Here is a 22585-nt window from a genome sequence, read left to right on the forward strand (position 1 = left end):
CCTGACCAGGGATCAAACTAACACCCTGCATTAGAAGGTGAGGTACCAACCCCTGGACCAACAGGGAAGCCCTTAGGGGCTTTAGTATTTCAACATATGAATTCTGGGGGCGGTGGGCAGGGGGGACACAAACATTCAGACTAGAGCTATGCATAAGACCTGTGTTAGATTGTAAAGGATACAAAGATAACAAAAACAGGAGTCCTGTCTTCAGTAAGTCACTTCCCAGCAGATAATGACAAGTACCCTAATAATAGGGTGTGAATCCTGTGATTGGGAGAAGTTTATTTTCATTCTAGCCAGAGTGGAGGAATATAGCGAAATGCTTCTTAGGACAGGTGGGAAATCATAGCAGATAGTGAAGAAAGGATCTTTTAGAAACTGGGAGCGGTATAAACAAAGGCATGGACTGGAATCTACTGAAGAAAAACACAGTTGGCCAAATGTGGCTTGAGGTTTAGGTTAAATTATAGGAGAGAGTTGGAACTAAAGCAAAAAAGGGAAAAAGAGCCACATTTTGGAGTGTTCTAAAAGGCAGGTAGAGAATTTTGGACAGTACTCCATATAGAATCAGAGGTTTGAAAACCAGAAGTTGAGCTGTGGTCAGTGTTTTTATGCAATAAGATGAGATACTTGTAGTGTTATTTTTTTAACAACAACAAAAAAAGTCTAATCTATGTTCTGCAAGATACCTTAGCAGATTAGGCTGAAAATACTCTGCACTTCTGTCGATACTCCTTCAGAATGTCATAAGAGGTTTTGTAATGTACCCCTGCGTAAGGTTAAATGAGTTTGCACCGACGGTAAGCTGAAGGTGCCTGTGTGAAAACGCTGACTCAGACATTTCAAGAGACAACCATTATGGTTAAGTGCTTGAGGCACTGTTGTGAGAAGCAGGAGCATGGCTTCATGCAGTAGGAGAGCCAGCCAAGTCCCTGAAACCTCTCTCTCTCTGTTTCCTTTCTCATAGGAACAGCAATGGAAACCTTCGATGTACAGCAGCATAACTCCCATCTGCTTTGCAAGCCCTCTGCTTGAGAAGCCAGTTGGCAAAGTAAGAATGAATTCATTTCTTGCTGAACGGTTTAATTTGAGTCTGTTGGCTGTTCTTTCTTTTTGTCTTGAGCTATTTGGGTGACATAATCAAGTTGATCTCATAAAAGTGGCTGATAAAAATCCAGATTTTGAACTTCTTGGTTGGCCCTACTGGCATTGCTCCTTGGCAAGATGTTGAGCTAAGTGATGTTGATCTGAGATTCCCTGGTCTTCACGTGGATCTTGGTGCTGTCCTCCCCAAATCCCTTCAGTGTCCCCCTTTCTTAGCTCTTTGTCTCACCTTCCCTTGCCTATCGGAACATAATAGAAGGAAAGAGGTGGCTTTTAGTCATCTACATTGTAGGGGAAGGGAAACCTTTTTCCTCGCCTCTTTTAGCTTAGTGCCTGGGGTAATGCAAATTAAACTGAGGAAATAAAAAAGACAGGTAAACAGAGAAACGGTTTATTACTGTGAATAAAGAGGCCTTCATAGAAAAGAAGTGAAGATCCAAAGAAGCAACTGTATTTGAGATTTGTATAACATTTTAACAAAGAGCGATATTGGAAAAAGTGAAAAGAGAAAGGTGAAGGGTATTGGGCTTCCCTGGGCCATAATTTGTGAGCTGGTCAATATATGGGGGAAATTAATGAAAAATTAAGAGTTACTTGGTAAGGTGTGTTATACTAACTCAAGTTGGTGCCTTTTCTACTACTAAGAGTCTTTTCTAGTGATTAAAAATCATCTTCTTCCTGGTATGGAAAAGCAAGACACCGTTACAAATTTATGTTACTTTTACAAAGGAAAGTTTATGTGCTACTTTTAGACAGAAAGAGAGGTCAGAGAGCTTTGCCTACACCTGCTATTTCTCAATTGCCTTTGACTCAAAGTAATCCTTATGCAAAAGTGGCATATTTGGGTGTAGCAAAATCTGATTCTCTTCAACATCTTATTTAAACTATCTTGTAGAATGAAAAACTTTGACACCAGAAGAGAAATTACAGTATTTGCCTGATTCTGAACCTGAAATCACACCCATCAGTCCCATCAGGGAGTGTAGAGCTGGATAGTTAAGAGGTGGGTTCTAGGGTCACTAGCTCTGTGACTCTGAGCAAATCAAATGTAAAGAAGTCTTCATACCGGTACCTGCCTCATGGGACTTCATCAGAATTAATTTAATAAAAATTTATGAGAACAAGGATTTTTTAAGCCTATTTTGTTTACTGTATATGCAAGTACTCAGGAAATGCAAATGAATTGAATGAATGAATAAATGAAACACTATACACATGATAAACTTAGAGGAAACACATGCTCAATTTGCTTATTTCAAGAAGTGGGAGCTGGAGGGTGTTATATGTAGAGAGGGACACCATTCTCGACACTTTGGCGAGAATGCCAAGGACAATTGCCAGGCACACCTTAACAGAAGCACCAATCTACCTGGAATAACAGTCACCTTCCTGTCCTTTGCTACAGTTATTGGTGCATCTCCAGACCACACACAATCCAACCACTAGGGTGAACCATAGTCACTGTCTGGACAAGTCAAAAACAAACAAAAGTTCTTTCAATAGGTCTTTTCTCTCCAACTTCTACATATGTGGGCAGAGCTGGAGCTTTTGTAGTTTTTAAAAGGAAATGAATCTATTTTTCCCAGCAATTCCTGGTAATTCTGCCTTGGCGGTGAGTCCTGCCAAGACAGCTGTCTTTGGAGTACGAACTCCCAGTGGAACAGGAAGTCTCCTGCCCATGCTCTCAGCGCGGTTGACGTTTTGCATGCGTAGCAGGGGAGTGACCCCAAGCTTCTTGGGACTGACTTTTCTGTACTTCATGTTCACTAAGGTCTGCACTTCCCTTCTGCTGACTTCAGTTCCAAGTAGGAGGAGTATCCTTTGGCCCAAAGATTAAAACAACAAACAAACAAAACACTCCCTGAACATCACAAAATGTGTTGGCAGCAGCTCCGTTTCACTGCTTTGTCCCTGCCTGGGTCCCTTCCAGCCCCACTTCCTTTGACTTTATTTATGTAGGTTCTAAATAGACCACCACTTTGTGGGGATGGAAAGAAGCCATTTCAAAGGTTGAGTTCAGAAGTCCGTGAGCCCCGGGGAGACTCTTTTGACTAAATTTCACGTCAATCTAATAGCCAGTCCTGAGTTTACTTGCTGTTTTCCTAGATCTGATTGAGAAACACTAACAGCAATGTAGAAACGGTAGAGAGTGCCTTTGGTAAAGGCTTGTCAGAGAGCCGAAGGAAGTCAAGGGCAATATGACCATTCTTGGGTTTCGCAGATGGCTCATTGGTAAAGAATCCACCGGGAGATTCTTGATGCAAGAGACATGGGTTTGATCCCTGGGTCAGGAAGATCCCCTGGAGAAGGGAATGACAATCTACTCCAGTATCTTGCCTGGGAAATCCCATGAACAGTGGAGCCTGGTTAATTGAGTTGTAAAGAGCTGGACACGATTTAGCGACTAAACAACAACAACATGACCATTCTTGGTTCGATAATATTTCGCAGCATGTTCCTTGGGTTTCCCTCCCCTACAGGGCTGAATGAGCAGGTAATTGTCTGTCTGTACAGTGACACCAGGACTGTCCTGGGGTGAGAGGGGCTGCTCCCCAAAATACACTTTCTCTCTTTTCTCTCCATAGCTCTGGCTTTAGCTTAACATGTGTTCTGTGAAATATTCTAATTAATTCAGTTTAAAATCAGCTCTCTAATCTATCCACTTGGGGGTGTATGTGGGGGGGAATGATGCCAAAATTGTAAGAAAGTCAAGCTTTAATTATAGAGGTCAATGGAAGGCAGCATTTGGGGGTGGATAATTAAAACCTATGTTTAATCTGCCCAGAATCCAAACTCTCTTCCTCAATGACAAGAAACTTTCTATTGGCTAAAAGCCTTCAAGGTGGACCCAGAGGCAGTTTCTACCACCCAAATTAGGGTGCCCCAAGCTGAACCAAAGACCAGTGTTTCCTTGCTACAAGGGGGAGGAAAAGTGTTGAGAAAATATTAATTAGAAAACAGAGGTTTCCAATGTGAGCTCATAATAGAATAAGGAATATTTTGGCACCAACTCCAGTCTTACCACTAAATGATAACTATTTTCATTAGTGGTTATGATTAAAGGGCAGGAATTAAAGGAGGGAAACTTCCTTCTTTTCTAGGGAGAAGCCCTTGAAATCACCCTGGGCAGCAAGCAAGCCTGGAATGTGTGAATATCCACTCTCAGATCAAGAAGAGTTTTCTGTTTTATTTTACATAACTGAAGTCAGCGCCTTTTGAATGGAGCATGCAAATTTATGTAAACAAGAATGCAAATGTTAAAAAATATGTGTCTTGGGATTTCCTGGGGATGCCTTGGTAGCTTTATCTTCCTGCCTTTGTATCATCTAAATATCGTGTTGTGAAACGGGTGAACTTACTTCCCCAAATCCCACAATGTTATAACTAGAGGGCTTCCTTTATCATTTATAGGAGATATTTTGGAGAATGAATTAAGACAGACTAATGTATTTGACAGCTCCAAGAAGATACACAGGCCAACAATAAATGCAAAATGGATTGGAGAATTTCAATAAATTGATGGCAGATTCAAAGTGGATTATTGAAAGGGAATTAGAGAATGATGATGGAAACAAAAGCAGGGATTTAAGGAGATAGGTGACATGAGAAGATGCCATAAAATTCAAACTCCAGGCTGTCCTTCAAAATTCTCACTGGGGCTACTGACAAGAGAGTGGGTTGAAAGAAGTATTAGTTCAACTCAGCATAACAGTCCATGCCAAGTACGGATCATGCCAAGTCTAAATGACCCAAGCTTTCATGACCTCTGAAAGCTGCAGAGAATACACAAGCAGATGGAACTGTTTGGGATTAAGAGCTGCCCATGAGTATAGCTGTGCCAACCTGTCTTTCTCAGTATAATTTAGGAGACAGGTAAACTTGTCCTCAAGTCTAAGGAAATATAACTTTAATACATGATTTGATTTGGCCAGAAGGAAATGGAGAGAGATAAACAGCCTTGAAGGATAGCAGTGTTATCGAATGGAAGGGTAACTAAGAAACTAATGGAGGCCCCCTGGGCCTTCTATATTTCTCCATGAGTAAAGAGAGAAACTGGAGGAGCTGGGTGGAAGTACTGGATAAACAAAAGATAAGAAAGAAACTGGTGAACTCAGAATTAACCACATATAGAGCTGCTTTTGGCACCCCACTCCAGTACTCTTGCCTGGAAAATCCCATGGATGGAGGAGCCTGGTAGGCTGTAGTCCATGGGGTCACTAAGAGTTGGACACGACTGAGCAACTTCCTTTTCACTTTTCATTTTCATGCATTGGAGAAGGAAATGGCAACCCACTCCAGTGTTCTTGCCTGGAGAATCCCAGGGGCAGGGGAGCCTGGTGGGCTGCCGTCTATGGGGTCGCACAGAGTTGGACACGACTGAAGTGACTTAGCAGCAGCAGCAGCAGCAGAGCTGCTTTATTTCAGAGTTGAGAGGCATCTGTGGGAAGAAAACAAACAGAGGTGTCCCTTTTTTGCACACTGATCTTTAGCTTCTTTTAACACTGGAGAATTTTTCTTACCAAAGGAAAATTTAACTTAGCCAAAACGGACCACTTTAAGAATCGTCGTCTAAGTCATGGCCCATTGAGAATCTCTGAGTGTGTTACATCATTATATCACGGCTAGGTCTGCATAGACAGCACCAAGTCAATGAGAAGTACCTTGGAACTTAATACTCAGTATTTAGGGCTCTAAGTGACCAAAGAAGATGGAACCAAGAAGGCAACCCACAAAGTACTCTGAGGCCTATTGCTGTTTCCAAAAAAAAAAAAAGAAAAAACCCAAAAGTCAGGAATGGAATAATCCAAAGAGAATAATAATTTTAAGCACAGCAAGCTACTACAATTACTACAGTTGTAGATAAATGTAATTTCATTAATTGAGAATGAGGGCACCTGATGTGACTGGCTCTCTTTCTCTATACATTTAGCTTCTGGTCACCGAGGTAAAATGCATTAAGCCAACTATTCTTAAAGGTGAAAGAAACTTCCAAGGTGAAGGGTCAGCTCTCTTCTCCTAAGATAGTGGAGGATTTAGTTGGGCATATGTCCACCCAACTAAAGAGCACATTTTCAGCATCCCTTGCAGCTAGATGTTGGCCATATAATATTATGGCTAATGAGATATGAATGGAAGTGATGTATGTAATTTTTGAATCATGCCATTCATATTAAAGGCAGACCCTTTCTGCTGGCTGGAATAGAAATATGGTAGCAAAAACTGAAATAGCCACCTTAGACCATGAGAGGATGGCAGAGAAACCACACAGAACCATTATCTGCTTGTGTTCAGACAGCTGTTGCCTGAGACAGAAATTGGCTTTCATCTTGTCTATATCTCTATTATTTGACCATTGGTACAGTAGCTGCAATGGTATCCTAGCACACAATTAAAATGGGAGAAAGTAGACTGCATGCCCTATGAGAAGTCACGTGGGATTCAGTGAAGGCAAAAGGCAGAACCTATACAGTAAACATTAGTTAAAGGGATGAAATTCTGAGTTGCTGTCTCCCCAATCAATCTGGATAAGGAAGACGAGTTACAAAGGCTAATTTCTGGCTCTGAGGATAAGGGGATGAACAGAACTCTGTTTAGCTGAGCTCTACTATAGTAAACCCAGATAGCCATCATATCCTGAGTTTTGGAGTTCTCCTTAGATCTGAAACAAATTTCTACTGAAAATATTCTTATTCAAGCACTGTAGTGGAACTGGTTATCTGGTCAAATAACATTCTATTGATAATTATTATATGTAGGAACTACATTAGTTTGGCTGAGCGCCGAAGAATTGATGCTTTTGAACAGTGGTGTTGGAGAAGACTCTTGAGAGTCCCTTGGACTGCAAGGAGATCCAACCAGTCCATTCTGAAGGAGATCAGCCCTGGGATTTCTTTGGAGGGAATGATGCTAAAGCTGAAACTCCAGTACTTTGGCCACCTCATGCGAAGAGTTGACTCATTGGAAAAGACTCTGATGCTGGGAGGGATTGCGGGCAGGAGGACAAGGGGACGACAGAGGATGAGATGGCTGGATGGCATCACTGACTCGATGGACGTGAGTCTGAGTGAACTCCGGGAGTTGGTGATGGACAGGGAGGCCTGGCGTGTTGCGATTCATGGGGTTGCGAAGAGTCGGACATGACTGAGCGACTGGACTGAACTGAACTGACATTAGTTTGGAAACATTTATAAATATCTCCATGTATTTGGTATAATATTCTATTCTTTCATCATCTGGAACAGGTTTGGATTCCCTGGGGCTTCAGGGAGTCACCTTGGGCTTCAGCTTTTGCTATAATTCTATTACACAGGATTTTATGGGAAGACTGAATTGTTATCTCATAGCTTATTCTAGATGCACTGTCCTTTTATTAACATAAAATATAATAACACATATTATTTGGGCTTAATACATTAAAACATCAGCCTTTACTACTATCATATATTAGAGTCCATGTGATTTTTTCCCATCATCTCTTTCCTCAAAATGTCTGATGTGATGACATGTACATAGTAAGCAGGTAGTGCTTGTCCAAGGATGATTAAGTGAATATGGAATTGTATTCCATTACTCAGCTATTTTCATCTTCTTATCCTGATCACAATGGTTGTTCAATAGGATTCTATGTGAGTGGGCTACTATTTCTACTAAAAACAGAAAAAAAAATTTAATCAATAGCATTAGCACTGTCCTATGAATATTAAGTAAGCAGTGGTGAAAATATATTTCCCTTGAATTTCGATTCCTGGATTCTCAATACCACCCAAGCAAAACCTCGACTGAAATTGACTACATTAGGTCCATTGGTAAGAGTTCAGAAGGATAAGAAATGCTTCCTAAAGCACAAGGACAAGAAGTCTTTCCATCCCAAAATTCCTACCGGGCAAGATGACTCTATAAACAGGCTTGTAAGCACAGAGAGTTGGAACAAGATTGAACAAATATGCTGAAATCAATGGCAGTTCGAAAGCTTTGACAAACCTAGACAGTGTATTAAAATGCAGAGATAAATTACTTTGCTGACAAAGATCCATATAGTCAAAGCTATGTTTTTTCCAGTAGTCATGTATGGATGTGAGAGTTGGACCATAAAGAAAGCTGAGCACTGAAGAACTGATGCTTTTGAACTGTATTGGAGAAGACTCTTGAGACTCTTGAGAGTCCCTTGGACTGCAAGGAGATCAAACCAGTCCATCCTAAAGCCCTAAATATTCATTGGAAGAACTGATGCTAAAGCTGAAGGAACATTCCTTTGGCCACCTGATGGGAAGAACTGACTCATTGGAAAAGACCCTGATGTTGGGAAAGATTGAAGGCAGGAGGAGAAGGAGACAACAGAGGATGAAATGGTTGGATGGCTTCACCAACTTGATGGACATAAGTTTGAGCAAGCTCTGGGAGTTGGTGATGGACAGGGAAGCCAGGCGTGCTGGAGTCCATGGGGTTGCAAAGAGTGGGACACGACTGAGCGACTGAACTCATAAACATAGAAGCATATTCAGTTCTGGCTTCCAAACCTATAGGATATAAGTGAAATGTGAACAATTAATATCTATAGAATTTATTTTATTATGCTTATCAAACAAGACTACTGGAGTGGGTAGCCATTCCTATCTCCAGGGGATCTTCCTGACCCAGCTTTTAAACCTGGATCTTCTCCATTGCAGGCAGATTCTTTACTGTCTGAGCCACCAGGAAAGCCCCATCAAGGTTGTTAATTCATAAACAGTTAAATGCCTATACACAATTAAAATGAGAAACAACAAACTTAGAAATCATTCTTATTCTCTGATTTTGTTTTACAGCTTATTTATTTTAAAGGGTGAAATATATGGTACAGCTCAACTGCATAGACGTGTCACGATATACTTCATGTTTAAATATGAGATAAACGGCTTGTTAACATTGCACACACACACACGTAATTACCAGACCCTTGCTATCGCAGACTGCACCATTACCAGAGGTCTCAGAGTCATGTTTGTATTACACAGGACTACTGTTTATTTTTCCCTTGGCTCAGTGTGCTCACACTTTCCATTTAATACCACATTGATTTCTCTTGCACAACCTGGTTGAAAAATATCATGTGGAACTTCTGATGGAAAAATGCTAAGTAAAAATATTGCCTGGTCTGTTACTGACCAAAAGAGAAATTTTCATTTGTCCCACCTGGGGGCAGGGAAAAAAGATGACCTGGAACTGGCATAGAATACATGTTGTCTCTATTCATAAAGATCAGAAAAATAGCATATCACTGAATTCTGAGACATAGCACTGCAGAATTATCAACAAAATTAGCCCAGAATTTATACAGTTTTGCTCCTTTCTCCATACTCTGGGTCCCCCTGAGAAAGCCAAGGGAAGCTCCTCTTGGAAATATTGCATTCTAAGCACTCTGTGCCAGCTGCTTATTTCCACTAAGAAATGCCTTCCATGTGTGAGGCAGTGTGCCATAAACAGTAATTCAGGGCAATTTGGTATAAATGATAACAGCAATAATCATTATTATAATAGATTCCATTGTTTGAGAGCTCTGTGCCAAACACTAACCTAAGTTCTTCATATCCAGTCTCTCATTTAATTGTTTTACCCATGAAGCCTGGAAAGGATAAAGGACTTGTTCAAGGTCACGGACTGGTAAGCAATAGAGTTGGCATCCAAAACTAGGCAAGGACCTATCTATGCCTTAACCACCTGCCGGAGAGAGATTTTAAAAATGTATTCAGATAATCTCTTTTCTCTTCCTCATTGAAATATAATCAAAGTTTCCTGAGAGGACACAGAAGGATGCCAAAAAAAGTATGACCTGGCTTAGATTATGGGTCACTCTGGCTGCAGTTAACCAACCCTAGATTTTCTTTTTCCAAAAGGCCCTGTTATAAATAGCAACCCAGCACAAGTGGGAAATAACGTGTGAGCATGCGGCGTTAGGTTGCCCCTTTAAAGGCAGCTGCTTTACAAAGGACTTTAAAGGGGATATGAACTGCAAAGGTAGCAGCATGAGGTTACTCAGATCAGAATAATATTCCTCAGAAGCCATCCCGTACCTTTGGGTGTCCCAGTTTATCTCCTCTGGAAGAAGGTGAGCTGGTGCTCACCCAATCCTTGAGGCAAGGCATTTAATTTTAAGAACTCTAACGCTCTCAATGAAAAAGGGTCAAAAGTGGCCTTAATAAAAGACTCATGGTACAGACAAGGGTACAGCTGAAATCTGTACTCACCACTAATGCCTGTTAAGTTTTTCATGGAGGCAGTTTAGATGCCTGGTGAAATAAAGGCATCTGTTCTCTTTAGTGAACAGAGAACAGATTGCGTAAAAGTTTATGGTCTGAAGAGTAGGGAGGTAATTAGTGGTGCGATGAACTCCCCAATTGTGTCTATGTTTTTAAAGGTCATTTCCTGGATTTTACGAGAAATGGGGAATTACCTCTGGGCCCCCATGGAACTTTGCTTTTACTGTTATGAATGTTTATTTCAGTTTACCTTACCTTAGGGTTGGCTGATTGCATGTCTGTCTTTTTTGCAGGGGCTTGTAATCTCCTTGTCTGGGGGCTAGGGTGAATTGGGCCTTATTCATTATGTGTGTCCCCAAAGCACCACACATAATTCTTTCCATACAGGAGCTGGTTGTTGAGGAGGGGGAAGTGGTAGACAAAGAAAGGGAAAGGAATTCTCATTTTGTTTATCTGAGATCACTCTTTTCAGATTACCTGGGTTTGGACTGCTTTTCATGAAATGCCTTCTGAAACCTCTCTAAGAACAGCTTAGTGAAAAAATTCAACTTTACCTTAAAAGACATTTGCTTACAGAATAACTCTTAAAAGGCTCTATTCATTTGTAAAAGGCAGAAACTGAAGTTTTTACGCTAAGGACTTTCACAGAGAATCAGCAATAAGAGATGTGTTGATATTAAAACAAAATAGAAAAAAAAAAAAAAAAACAGAGAATGTGCTCATGTTTCATGGCATGGAAGTTGTTCCTTCCTTCGCTGCACCAGTCAAAGTGATCTTGCCAAGGTCAGTAGGGAAATCCTCACCGCCGCTGCCCCTCCCCAGCGCGCAGCGGCCACGGTGGCGACTGCCAGAGCACGTGGGCAGAAACCTGCCCCTGCCCCACCCCCGTGGGAGGAGGATGGGTGCGCAGGCCCCACGGTGGGGCCGTGTGCCACTCGTTGCCTTTTTAAAATTTTTTTTCTTTTTGGTGGCTTCCCTGGTAGCTCAGATGGTAAAGAGTCTGTCTGCAGTGCAGGAGACCCAGGTTCAATCCCTGGGTCGGGAAGATCCCCTGGAGAAGGAAATGGCAACCCACTCTAGTATCCTTGCCTGGAAAAATCCCATGGACAGAGGAGCCTGGTGGGCTGCAATCCATGGGGTTGCAAAGAGTCGAGCATGATTGAGCAACTAACACAAACCCAGAGTACATTTCATTTCTTCTGGAATATGACTCAGTTGACCCCTCCTCAAAAGTTGTTCCTCTCTTGGCTTTTATGAAAGATGACTGTTGTAATTCTCATCTGGCCTTCTCAGTCTTTTTTGTCATTTTATCTTTCCTCAATAATACTTCCAATTTTGTGTTTGCCAGTGTTCCATTCCTAGTGTACTTAAAAAAACTCAATGCTCTCTCAATGAGCAATACTCTATTTTCTTGTTTCATTTGCTCAACACTTTCGAACCTGAACTAGTCAGCACCTCTTTCGGGTCTCTGATTCCTCTGCTCTACAGATGTTCTGTTCCTCTCTCAGTGAATGTTCCTACCTTCTATCCAGCAATTCAAATCAGATTCTTGGGTGTCATCCATCATTCTTTCCCCACTCCCCACCCCACCTCATCCTTTCAGTCAGTTATCCATTTCGGATGGTTCTAAATCCTTTGTATCTCACCCTCTTCTTCCCTATTGTGATTGCTACATTTAAGGCCTTCATCATCTCTCGTCTACTTCCTAAGGAGCCCTTGAGCTGTTTTCCTCTTCATTCTCATCATCGTCTTTCAGTTCCTTGTCAGTATCACTACAGACTTATCCTTTCAAATGGAAACTATGATCAATGCTTGCTTGACGCAATGTTGGAATGGCTTTCCACTGACTACTGAGTTAGTCTGAGTCCCTCTGAATGGTGGAGGTGGGCACGTGTGAAATACTCCCCTGCCCCTCCGTCACCTCCATCTGCTTGTCCCCTCCCAAATCCTACAGGATACTCTACTTCCTGAGACTGTCATCGTACGTGCTACTCCTTCCACTTGGTCCTGTCAAATCACTCTTCTTTTTAAAAATCTGTCTTAGATTTCCCTTCTATTCTCTTCTGTCCGTCCTCCAACCTCTATGCTGAGTTACAACTGTACTTTGTATTTTTCCTGTTGCAGCTTTTCTCTCACTTTGCTGAAATTGCTTGTACTCTGCCTCCTCTTGGTAACGGCGCACGTTTATCATCTTGTATTCCTCCAGGTGCACCACAGAGCATGGCACACGACACAGACAGATGCTCCAGAAATCTTATTGGTGCCTATGAGTACGTTGCCTGTTCATTTCACAGAAAGCCCAGAGTTCAGAGCTCATTCAAACACACAGTTTAGAACTCTTCTCTTCATTTATTCATCTCAGGATTTTCTTGGCCAGTGTACCTGACTCTGAACTTTCGTTAATGAGGAAGGTAAACACTGCTTACAGATGATGAATGTATGATGAAGCTTGTCGTAATGAAGGAAAGGTTTTTATCAGTTGGAAACCACCAAGACAGCACCCTGGCCTGTGTGAATTTCTTCCTATTGACTGGTGACAATGAGATAACTGAGGATGGAATTCTCTAGGCCAGAATACTGGAGTGGGTAGCCTTTCCCTTCTCCAAGGGATCTTCCCAACCCACAGATTGAAGACAGGTCTCCCACATTGCAGGCAGATTCTTTACCAGCTGAACCACAAGGGAAGCCCAAGGAGATAGGCGTATTACCCCATTTAGGTAAATCTACCAGATCTATTTTATTAACTTGAATTACAGTAGAAGTTAGAAGTGCTTGCTGTGCCTTTAGAAGGCGAGAGTGATCATGGTCAGTGTTCCCAGATGCTCTGTGTACAAACAGGAGGAAAAAAGGTTACTGGCTCCAGCTTGGACTTTGGATAGTAGGTCAGTCACCAAAGAAAGTTCAGCCTTTTGTACCTTGAAAAATCTGATTGGTTTAAAATTAGACATTCTGATAGGGAAAAGCCAAGTGGGAAAAGATGAGGACTTTGAACATACCAATTTAAATGTCCCCAAAGAAGAATTTGTAGGGCTAAAATTTACACTTTTTAGTTTTAGTCACTATGGTAATCATAAAAATAAAATTTAGTGGTGTACTTGTTTTAGAGGAGAAGAGAGACAACATGAATCAAGAATTCTCACACAACTTCATTTCAGCATGGAGCAACTCTTACTATGAGAAAAATTATGATTATATAATCAAAAATGTTTATTAAATATAGTAGATAGACATCATTTGATCAATAGTGCTAAGTATTCTGGGAGATACTAAGGAAGTTATCTTAAGGAATATAGAATGACTTATTTAGCATTGGAAGATAATTTAAATATCATCCAGCCCAACTTCTCACCTAACCCTTAAATCTATCCTACAAATTCCTGCCAAACCTCTTCAGTATATCTCCAGTTAGAGGAAGCTTTCCACCCTCTGAGGCAGTTCATGTCATATTTAAATAGCTCAATAAAATTTATCGAGTGCTTACTGCATGCCAGACACTGAGCTAAGCATTTTATCTTCAAAAATCCTATTTAATCTTTATCACAACCTTGTGAAATGGTACTGTTATTATTTCCATTTTACAGCTGAGGAGGAAACTGGGCAACTGCCCAACATTGCATGGCTGGTAAGTAGAAGACCCAGCTTTGACTATGCAGTCTGTGTTCTTAAATAATATACACCTGCAGGCTCCCTAACAACTTCTTTCCTATGCTGATCTGAAATCTATCTTCTTAGAGCTTCTATTCATGGGTCCTAATTTTTTTGGTCTATAACTTTATTTTTTAATTAATTTTTATTGGAGTATAATTCACTTTATTATGTTGTATATGTTATGTTTTCTTGCAGTTGTTGTTCAGTTGTTAAATTGTGTCCACCTGTTTGCAACCCCATGGGCTGCAGCACGCCAGGCTCCCCGTCCTTCACCATCTCCCAGAGCTTGCTGAAACTCATGTCCATTGAGTCAGTGATGCCATCCAACCATCTCATGCTCTATTGCCCCCTACTCCTCCTGTCTTCAACCTTTCCCAGCATCAGGGTCTTTTCCAGTGAGTCAGCTCTTCTCATCAGGTGGCCAGAGTACTGGAGCTTCAGCTTCAGTATCAGTCCTTCCAATGAATATTCAGGACTGATTTCCTTTAGGATGGACTTGTTTGATCTCCTTGCTGTCCAAGGGACTCTCAAGAGTCTTCTCCAGCACCACAGTTTGAGATCACCAGTTTCTATAGCAAAGTGAATCAACTAATATATATATATATATATATATATATATATATATATATATATAGTGCTCAGTTCTCTGTAGTGATCTAAACTGGAAGGAAATAAAAAAGGAGGGGATATATATATATATATATATATATATATATATATTATTTTTATTTTATATTATTTTATATATATATTAGTGTTAATCCTGTAGTCATGTCCAACTCTTTCTGATCCCATGGACTGTAGCCTCCCAGGCTCCTCTGTCCATGGAATCCTCCAGGCAAGAATAGTGGAGTGGGTAGATATGCCCTTCTCCATGGGATCTTCCCAAACCAGGGGTCGAAACTAGGTCTTCCACATTGCAAGCAGATTCTTTACTGTCTGAGCCACAAGGGAAGCTCTTTTTTGGATTTCCTTCCAATTTTTAGGTCACCACAGAGCACTGAGTAGAGTTCCCTGAGCAATACAGTAGGTTCTTACTAGTTATCTATTTTACACATAGCATCGATGGTGTATATATATCAATCCCAATCTCCCAGTTCATCCCCTCCCTTTCCCCCCCTCAGTGTGTTTCTTCTGTACATTTGTGTCTCCGTTTCTGTTTTGCACATAAGATCATCTATACCATTTTTCTAGATTCCACATGTATGTGTTAATATATAATATTTTCTTTCTCTTTCTGACTTATTTCACTCTGTATGACATTCTCTGGGTCCATCCACATCTCTATAAATGACCCAATTTTGTTCTTTTTAATTCATGGGTACTAATTTTTAATGAGGTAATACCTAACATATCCTGTTTTATTCCACACGATAGCTCTTCAAATAGTTGAAAACAGTTATCTTATTTACTCTCACACCTTAGTCTTTCTACTGGATATGCAATTACATTGCCTTCCATTTCCTCTCATGTGAAATGGTCTGTAGTCCAACATCATGATCACTGTTCTTTGAACAAACCTCACTTTGGGGTCTTATACACTGAACACAACATAAAATCATATAATCTTTGTTGTAAGAGTGGAAACAAAACATTGAGTCATATGCTTGTGGTCAACCAAAGCCAACGTGTTCTGCATATATGTTGGTAATCTGTATCTCTGCTCTCCTGTATTCACACAACTGTTTATGTTAAACTTGAACTTAGAGCTTTGTACTTAAATCAGTTATATGTTTGTGCATGCTAAGCCACTTCAATAGTGTCTGACTCTTTGGGACTGTATGGACTGTTGCCCACCAGGTTCTTTTGTCCTTGGGATTCCCCAAGCAAGAATACTGGAGTAGGTTGCCATGCCCTCCTCCAGGGAATCTTTCAGACCCAGGGATCGAACCTGGGGCTCCTGCATTGAAGGAGGATTCTTTACTGCTAAGCCACACAGGGAAGCCCTAAATCAGTTATATTTTATCTCAGTAGTATAGTTTATGATTCTAGAAAGCTGAAACCTTTTGTATCAAGATTCTGTCATCTAAAAATTTTTACCCTTTGTGTTCTTTAATGTTTATCATGTATGAAGCCATCCCCAACTTAAAGGATTAAAAGAACAATTCAGCTTCTGATTCTATGTGTCTGGACTTAGACTGGGCTCAGTTTAGGGCTTTTTGGACTTGACTGGGCTCACTCATGCATCTGTGATCGGCTGCTAGGTCGGCTGGGGACTAGTGAGTCCAAAAGAACCTCATCTGGGATGGCTAGTCTCTGCATGGCATGGTTTCTCATCCCTCAACAGGCCAGCCTGGGTTTGTCCATGTGTCAGAAGAGGGATCCCCAGAAAGCAAATGAAACTGAGAGGCCCTGTGAGTCCTAAGCTCAGGACAGGGACACCATCATTTCCTCTGTCTTCTGTTAGCCAAAACAATTCTAAGGCCAGAAACCTTCAAAAGCTGGAGAAACAGACTTGATGGGAGGAGCTCCAAAGTCTCTTTACAGTGGGTCTCGATAGGAAAAGAAAACATGACGATTGTGTCCATTTTAAAAAATCTGCCACGCTTTCATGGTCATGCCATTTATAGATCTCATAAGCACGTCATCAAGATGATCCTTTAAAAACTCTTGAGTTTTATTTTAGTAAGATCTAAAAATAAAGTCCTAAGTATCATACTACTTTGGCTCTTACAATCTAGTTCAACAACCATAACAAATGTAAAGTAAAAGAAAAAAATTACATGCTAAACGATACCATTCTGTTTACAGAGAGACATGTGTAAAGGCCACCACCAGGGACATGCTTGTAGATAAGTCTGAATTTGATACGTATGGATTTTTTTTTTTTAAGGCTAGAATCTTTACTAGGAAAGAGAAATTGTACAAGTGTTCAGATTAAGATTAGCATGTGCAAAAGCACAGCAGCCTAGAGAATAGACTAGAGTGAAAATATTGAAGGATTACTCTTAAGAATAAGTGGTATGAGAAAGGGTAGCTAGTTGGTGAGTGATCCATAATGAGAGAACTTGGAACTAGAAATTTGAGTTTGACTCTAAGCAGTTGGGCACTATGGATGGTTCTTAAACCAAAAGATAAAGTGATGAAATTTTTGCACAATTAACCTAGCACTACTTTGAATGGTACTTTTTTTGTAGTCAGGGAAATCATTGAGAAAAGCCTTACAACTTTTTTTATTCCTAATTAAAATCAAGTACCTAATATCACTTTTCCTGTGGTTGTAAAGAAAATGACCTAAATAATTACCTTGCCAATATGTTTCATTTCTGCCAACTGAAAGAAAAAACAAGGTACCAATATCTGGAAAGAGGTGACTATGTTCTTTTTCTTAAAGAGGAAGAAAAGAAAGTATGACTACTTCTGCTTAAATTTGAATCATGTCATATGTACAGATTTTTTTCCAAGGTTGTTTCCCTCAATGGCAAAATGATGGCTAATGGAAATAAAAAGCTGACATTTTCAAAATTCAAAAATTTAGTGATTGAATAAAATCCTGACTACTCAGAAAAGTCTTAGTTTTCCATTCTGGTATGGAACTGCTACTTACTGTAAGAGGACGTAAAATCACCCCAACCTTCTCAGATATTCTTAGTGTGAGTCCTATTGCAGGGTCTCTGTAAATACTGAAATTTCTCTTTAACCAATGTTTCAATACCAGGACATGGAGAATGTTGGAAAAAATATTATATGTTTGGAAAACACTTTGGAATTCCCTTAGGAAAGGAGTGTAGCCAGTCAGAAATTCCATTGCTAATTACATGATGTAATAAAGGCCATCTAGATTACTTGTCTGAAGATTTTCTTGGAACACATCTTTTCTAGAAGAAATCTATTTAGGTCCTTGTCTGCCTTGAGAATCCCATCGACAGAGGAGCCTGATGGGGCTACAGTCCATGGGGTCACAAAGAGCTGGACATGACTGATCAATGTGGATGGGTGTGTTGGTTGTTGCTTGAAAAGCTCTGATCAGCAAGAGAGATGAAGTGTTTACATGTGACATGATATTATATCTGAGATTTACTTTAAAATACTTCAGCAAAGGACAGTGAGGTGACAGGAGATAATAGATGAAACAAGCAGAATGGTGACAAGTGCTAGTCAATGAGCACCTTGGATTTATTATCATATTCCCTTTACTTTTGTGTATGTTTGGTAGTATGGTGTTCAAATTATTTGAAAGTTGTTGGAAAAATCATGAAGGCAAATGTTAATACAATCTACTATGTAAACAAAGTTGAGGATTTCTGTGCCTTCTTAAACAGCAGGCTGGGGAAAATATTTGTTACGAAGGCGGCAGACAGAGTTAACATTCATTTTCATACAAATGCACATATATGTGTATATACACTAACACACATATCTGTATATGTATATACACACATAAAAGTTGATAGGACAAATACTAAGAACCCAACAGCTAAATAATGTAAACAGAATTTGAAAGAGGAAATGCAAATTGCTTAAAATATTCCTTTAGAAATAATCATAAAAAAGCAAGTCGAAGATTTCTCAACTGCTGAGGCAAGCCATTCTCCGGAACATATATGCCTTTTATGTCCTGGAAAACAGTCATTTTCAATGATCAATAGAGAAATCTTTAAAAATAGTAGCAGCCTTTTTATTAAATGCCAAAATAGTGTCATGTGCTGTACAGTAAGGACTATTTTTAGAAAGTCTTTCTAACACTTCTCTAGTGCTGATAAAATCCTGGCCAAGAATCCCTGCTGGGGCTGAAGAGGGAGTGCTTGAAAAAAAATGAGCTTAGGGGAGGGTTGTGAGAAGGAAGTCTTCACAGGATGCTTCTAAGGGTGTTGACAGTGTTCTCAACTTGATTGATAGCCATATGGGTATTCCTTTATAACTATTTCTTAAAAGTGATTTCTTATTTGTGTATATACATTTCATGCCCTTTTAAAATATAAATGCAATATATTTTATAATGACAGTGTTTTTTTTAAGTAAACTCCAGCAACTGTAGTCACCCATGTGACTTGAGTTGCCTTATGTGTTGTCCTGATATCACCCTGATTGAGCACAGAGGAGCCTGACCGCCTTGGAATGGAGTGAGCTTGAGGTTCTATAATGGCAGAAACTGTTTCCCAAGAGGAACTCTTAGCTCATGTTTGATTATAGGGCTTCTCCAGGGACACCGTTGGCTGTTGGAAGAGTGTTCAGTTCTGGAATTACCTAAAGTTAGAAAGCGTGCATGCGTGCTCAGTCGCTCAGTCATGTCCGACTCTTTGTGACCCCATGGACTGTAGCCCGCCAGGCTCCTCTGTCTATGGGATTTCCCAGACAAGAATACTGGAGTGGGTTGCCATTTCCTCCTCCAGGGGATCTTTCCGACTCAGGGATCAAACCCGAGTCTCCTGCGGCTCCTGCATTGGCAGGCCGATTCTTTACCACTGAGTCACCTGGGAAGTCCGTAAAGTTAGAATACCCCAGGAAAACCCAAGAATCCCCTGAGAAGTTGTTTTTTTGTTTTATTAGTCCCAGCCACATGGGATGTGTTTAGTGACTAGAAGAAAAATGTGAATATCATCCATAAAGATACTGACATAAGGACTTTCTAAGAATGGGCAGACTCTAAGATGGTTTTCTAATAATGAAGATGGATTTACTGTTACTTATTTTCATCTTCTTACCTAATTCCTCCAGGTGGCTAATAAGTGTTTGCAAGATGGGTGGCAGGGGTAAAGGAGTGAATGATCAGTTAAACGATGATCTTAAAAAATTAACTGAGTTGATTCCCCAACATTAGCTTTCAGCTTTAAGATTCAATGACTAGTTTGTAATGGATGTGTCCAGAAGGCTTGTATGTTAAGCAGTCATAGCTGGTCAATATCTAATCCTGTTCTTAACATCAAGTACCCAACAATGATTTGTTCATGGTCATGAAAGAGAAAAAAAAAGATAAATGATAAAAACAAACCCAAATATCAGAGAAAGAGGTGACCGTTTGCTGATCAAGTTGTGGAGGTAGTCTATTAGAAAATCCTTTTTAGAAAACCTGTTGTGTCAGATAAATGGGAAAATGTGGCTTCTAATAATTCACTACATTCTTTATCATTTAGAACAAGGAACTAAGGCTTCCTGAAACCATACAATTCACATTATACACTTTAATTCTCTCTCCTCACATATCTCTCCAGTTCTCTTCAAATATATCATATTACCTGGAACCTGATTATTATATGTTTGCCTTCTAAGAAAGTCTCTCCCAGGGATAAAGGATTTAGTCTTTAAGTTTCATCCATGAGTTTGAAATATTAATTAACAACAAATAGGAATTACATTTGATAATTTACAGTAGAATTTGGATGTCTTAGTTCTTAAAAAATCTCTTATTATTATGGAAGTAATATTCTCTCACTCTTCCTCATTATGGGTAATTTGGAAAATTCAGGGAAGGTCAGAAGTAAACAAAAATTTCCACAATCCAAAGTTAACATTTTAGTGCATTTTCTTCCTCCTTATGCATACGTTTATATTATATAACTGAGATTATTCAACATATGCAGTATTCAATAAACTCTAACTTACTTCATTGCATGAGCATTTACAATATCATTATATAGATATTTTAAATCTTGATTATAATAAGTAATATTTGAGTGTATCACTGTAGCTAAGTTATTTTTACCAGCAAGCCAACTCTGGACATTCTGGTGGTTTCTAACTTTTGTTATAAATAATACTAAGATAAATAATGAACATAATTATAGAAAGACCTGTGTATATTTTTCTGATTATTTTGTCATAGTTATTCCTAGAAATAGCAGAGGTTAGAAACTTTCAAAATTTCACAAGTTATACTGCCTAGTTGCATTTCAAAAAGATTGTTCAGTCTGTGTTTCTACTAGCATCATAGAAGAATGTCAACCTCACTATACTTTGATCACCATTGACTATGGTAAGTTTTCATCTTTGCTAAGTAAAATCATGGCATGTTTTCATTTGTTAGTGTTTACTAGTGGGATTGATTTCTTTCCTATATCCATTTGTTTTTGTATTTCTGCTTCTGTACATTCATATCCTTTATTCATTTTCTTTTCTTTTCTTTATTTTTGGCTGTGCAGGGTCTTTCTTGCTGCATGGGCTTTTCTCTAGTTGCTGAGATCAAGGGCTACTCTTGCACAGGCTTCTCATTGCGGCAGCTTCTCTTGTTGCCAAGCAAGAGCTCTAGACTAAAGCACATGCACAGACCTCAGTAGTGGCGGCTTGCAGGGTCAAAAGCACAGGCTCAGTAGTCGTGGCACATGGGCTTAGTTGCTCCCGGCAGTGGGATCTTTACATATCGGGGACTGAACCCATGTTTCCTGCATTGGCAGGCAGATTCTTTACCACTGAGCCACCAGGGAAGCCCTCCTTTGTTCTTTTTCCATTGGAACTTTAGTATTATTATACTGACTTTTGTGTGACAGAGATAAAAGGAAATTATATTGAACCACAAATGTTTGTTATCCCTCTGTCTTTCCCCTTCTCTCTTTTCCAATCCCATTTCTCTACTTATAAGAAGAAATGATGAGCCTTTATCTCAGCTAGTTAGAGTGAGGTGTGGTTGGGAGAATAGAGACTAAATTAATGTACATAAGAAAAGGCATGAAAATATATTTTCTAATGTGGAAATATGAAGATACTGGATGGGGAGCGGGGATTTGTGAAGATAGCAAGAATTTGGAGAGATTTGGCAGGAGAGAGAAAAGGGGAAAAAAGTCAGAATGTTCCCACATTTTGGGAACAGGGTGGTAAGGGAGGTTATCTTCCCTGGTGGCTCAGATGGTAAAGAATCTGCCTACAACGCGGAGACCTGTGTTCAATCCCTGGGTCTGGAAGATCCCCTGGAGAAGGGGATGGCAACCCACTCCAGTATTCTTGCCTGGAGAATCCTGTGGACAGAGGAGCCTGGTGGACTACAGTCCATGGGGTCACAAAGAGTCGGACACGACTGAGCAACTAGCATTTTTGCTTTGATAAAGGAGATGAGAAGCTACTCTGATCAATGAGACTTTAATGGAAAAGCTGAGCAAGAGGCTCTTTAGTATATTTTACTGTAGTTCAGTTAGTAAAGAATCTGCCTGGAGTGCAGGAGACCTGGGTTCGATCCCTGGGTTGGGAAGATCCCCTGGAGAAGGGAATGGCAACCCACTCCAGTATCCTTGCCTGGAAAATCTCATGGACAGAGGAGCCTGGTGGGCTGCAGTCCATGGGGTCGCGAAGAGTCAGGCACGACTGAGCGACTAACACTTAACACTTATTGTGTTTTATGCAGTGAAACCTTGCATTTGCTGCCATCTCTGCCCCTCAACCAAATACAACCATCTTCAATAAAGTATATACATTAATCTTCAAGGTTGTGGAATTAGATTTGTGTTTGGATATGTTGCTGGACTAGGACAGGTCTTAAGAGAGGAGAAGATAGCCCAGGTTTATTATGAAGGTTAAACTCACATAATTAATACAAATAGCCCTGTCATCGTTTTGAACAAATATTTTCCCCTACTGGCTGTTTAACATTATGAGAATTTTGTACAGACATTCTGGAAAGTGGAAATACAAGCTTACAAAACTGAGACTGAAAAGCAGTCTCCTAT

At 40.1% G+C, this 22585-nt stretch overlaps 1 protein-coding gene across 4 annotated transcripts in view; it reads left to right on the forward strand.

Annotated features, from left to right (window-relative positions):
* Positions 1 to 22585, forward strand: part of RASGEF1B (RasGEF domain family member 1B) — a 660269-nt gene that overhangs the window by 486318 nt on the left and 151366 nt on the right. For 3 of the 4 annotated variants that reach the window (XM_086405160.1, XM_086405157.1, XM_086405158.1), the window contains one exon: positions 971 to 1054. The exons of the other annotated variant lie outside the window; for it this stretch is intronic. In XM_086405160.1, coding sequence (XP_086261286.1) covers positions 971 to 1054 — 84 coding nt within the window. The remainder of the gene's footprint in view (positions 1 to 970; positions 1055 to 22585) is intronic. 4 annotated transcript variants of the gene reach the window in all.

Source organism: Bos grunniens, chromosome 6, assembly GCF_055505025.1.
Source record: "Bos grunniens cultivar Pamir isolate PY7600 chromosome 6, Bosgru_T2T1.0, whole genome shotgun sequence".
Taxonomy (NCBI): domain Eukaryota; kingdom Metazoa; phylum Chordata; class Mammalia; order Artiodactyla; family Bovidae; genus Bos; species Bos grunniens.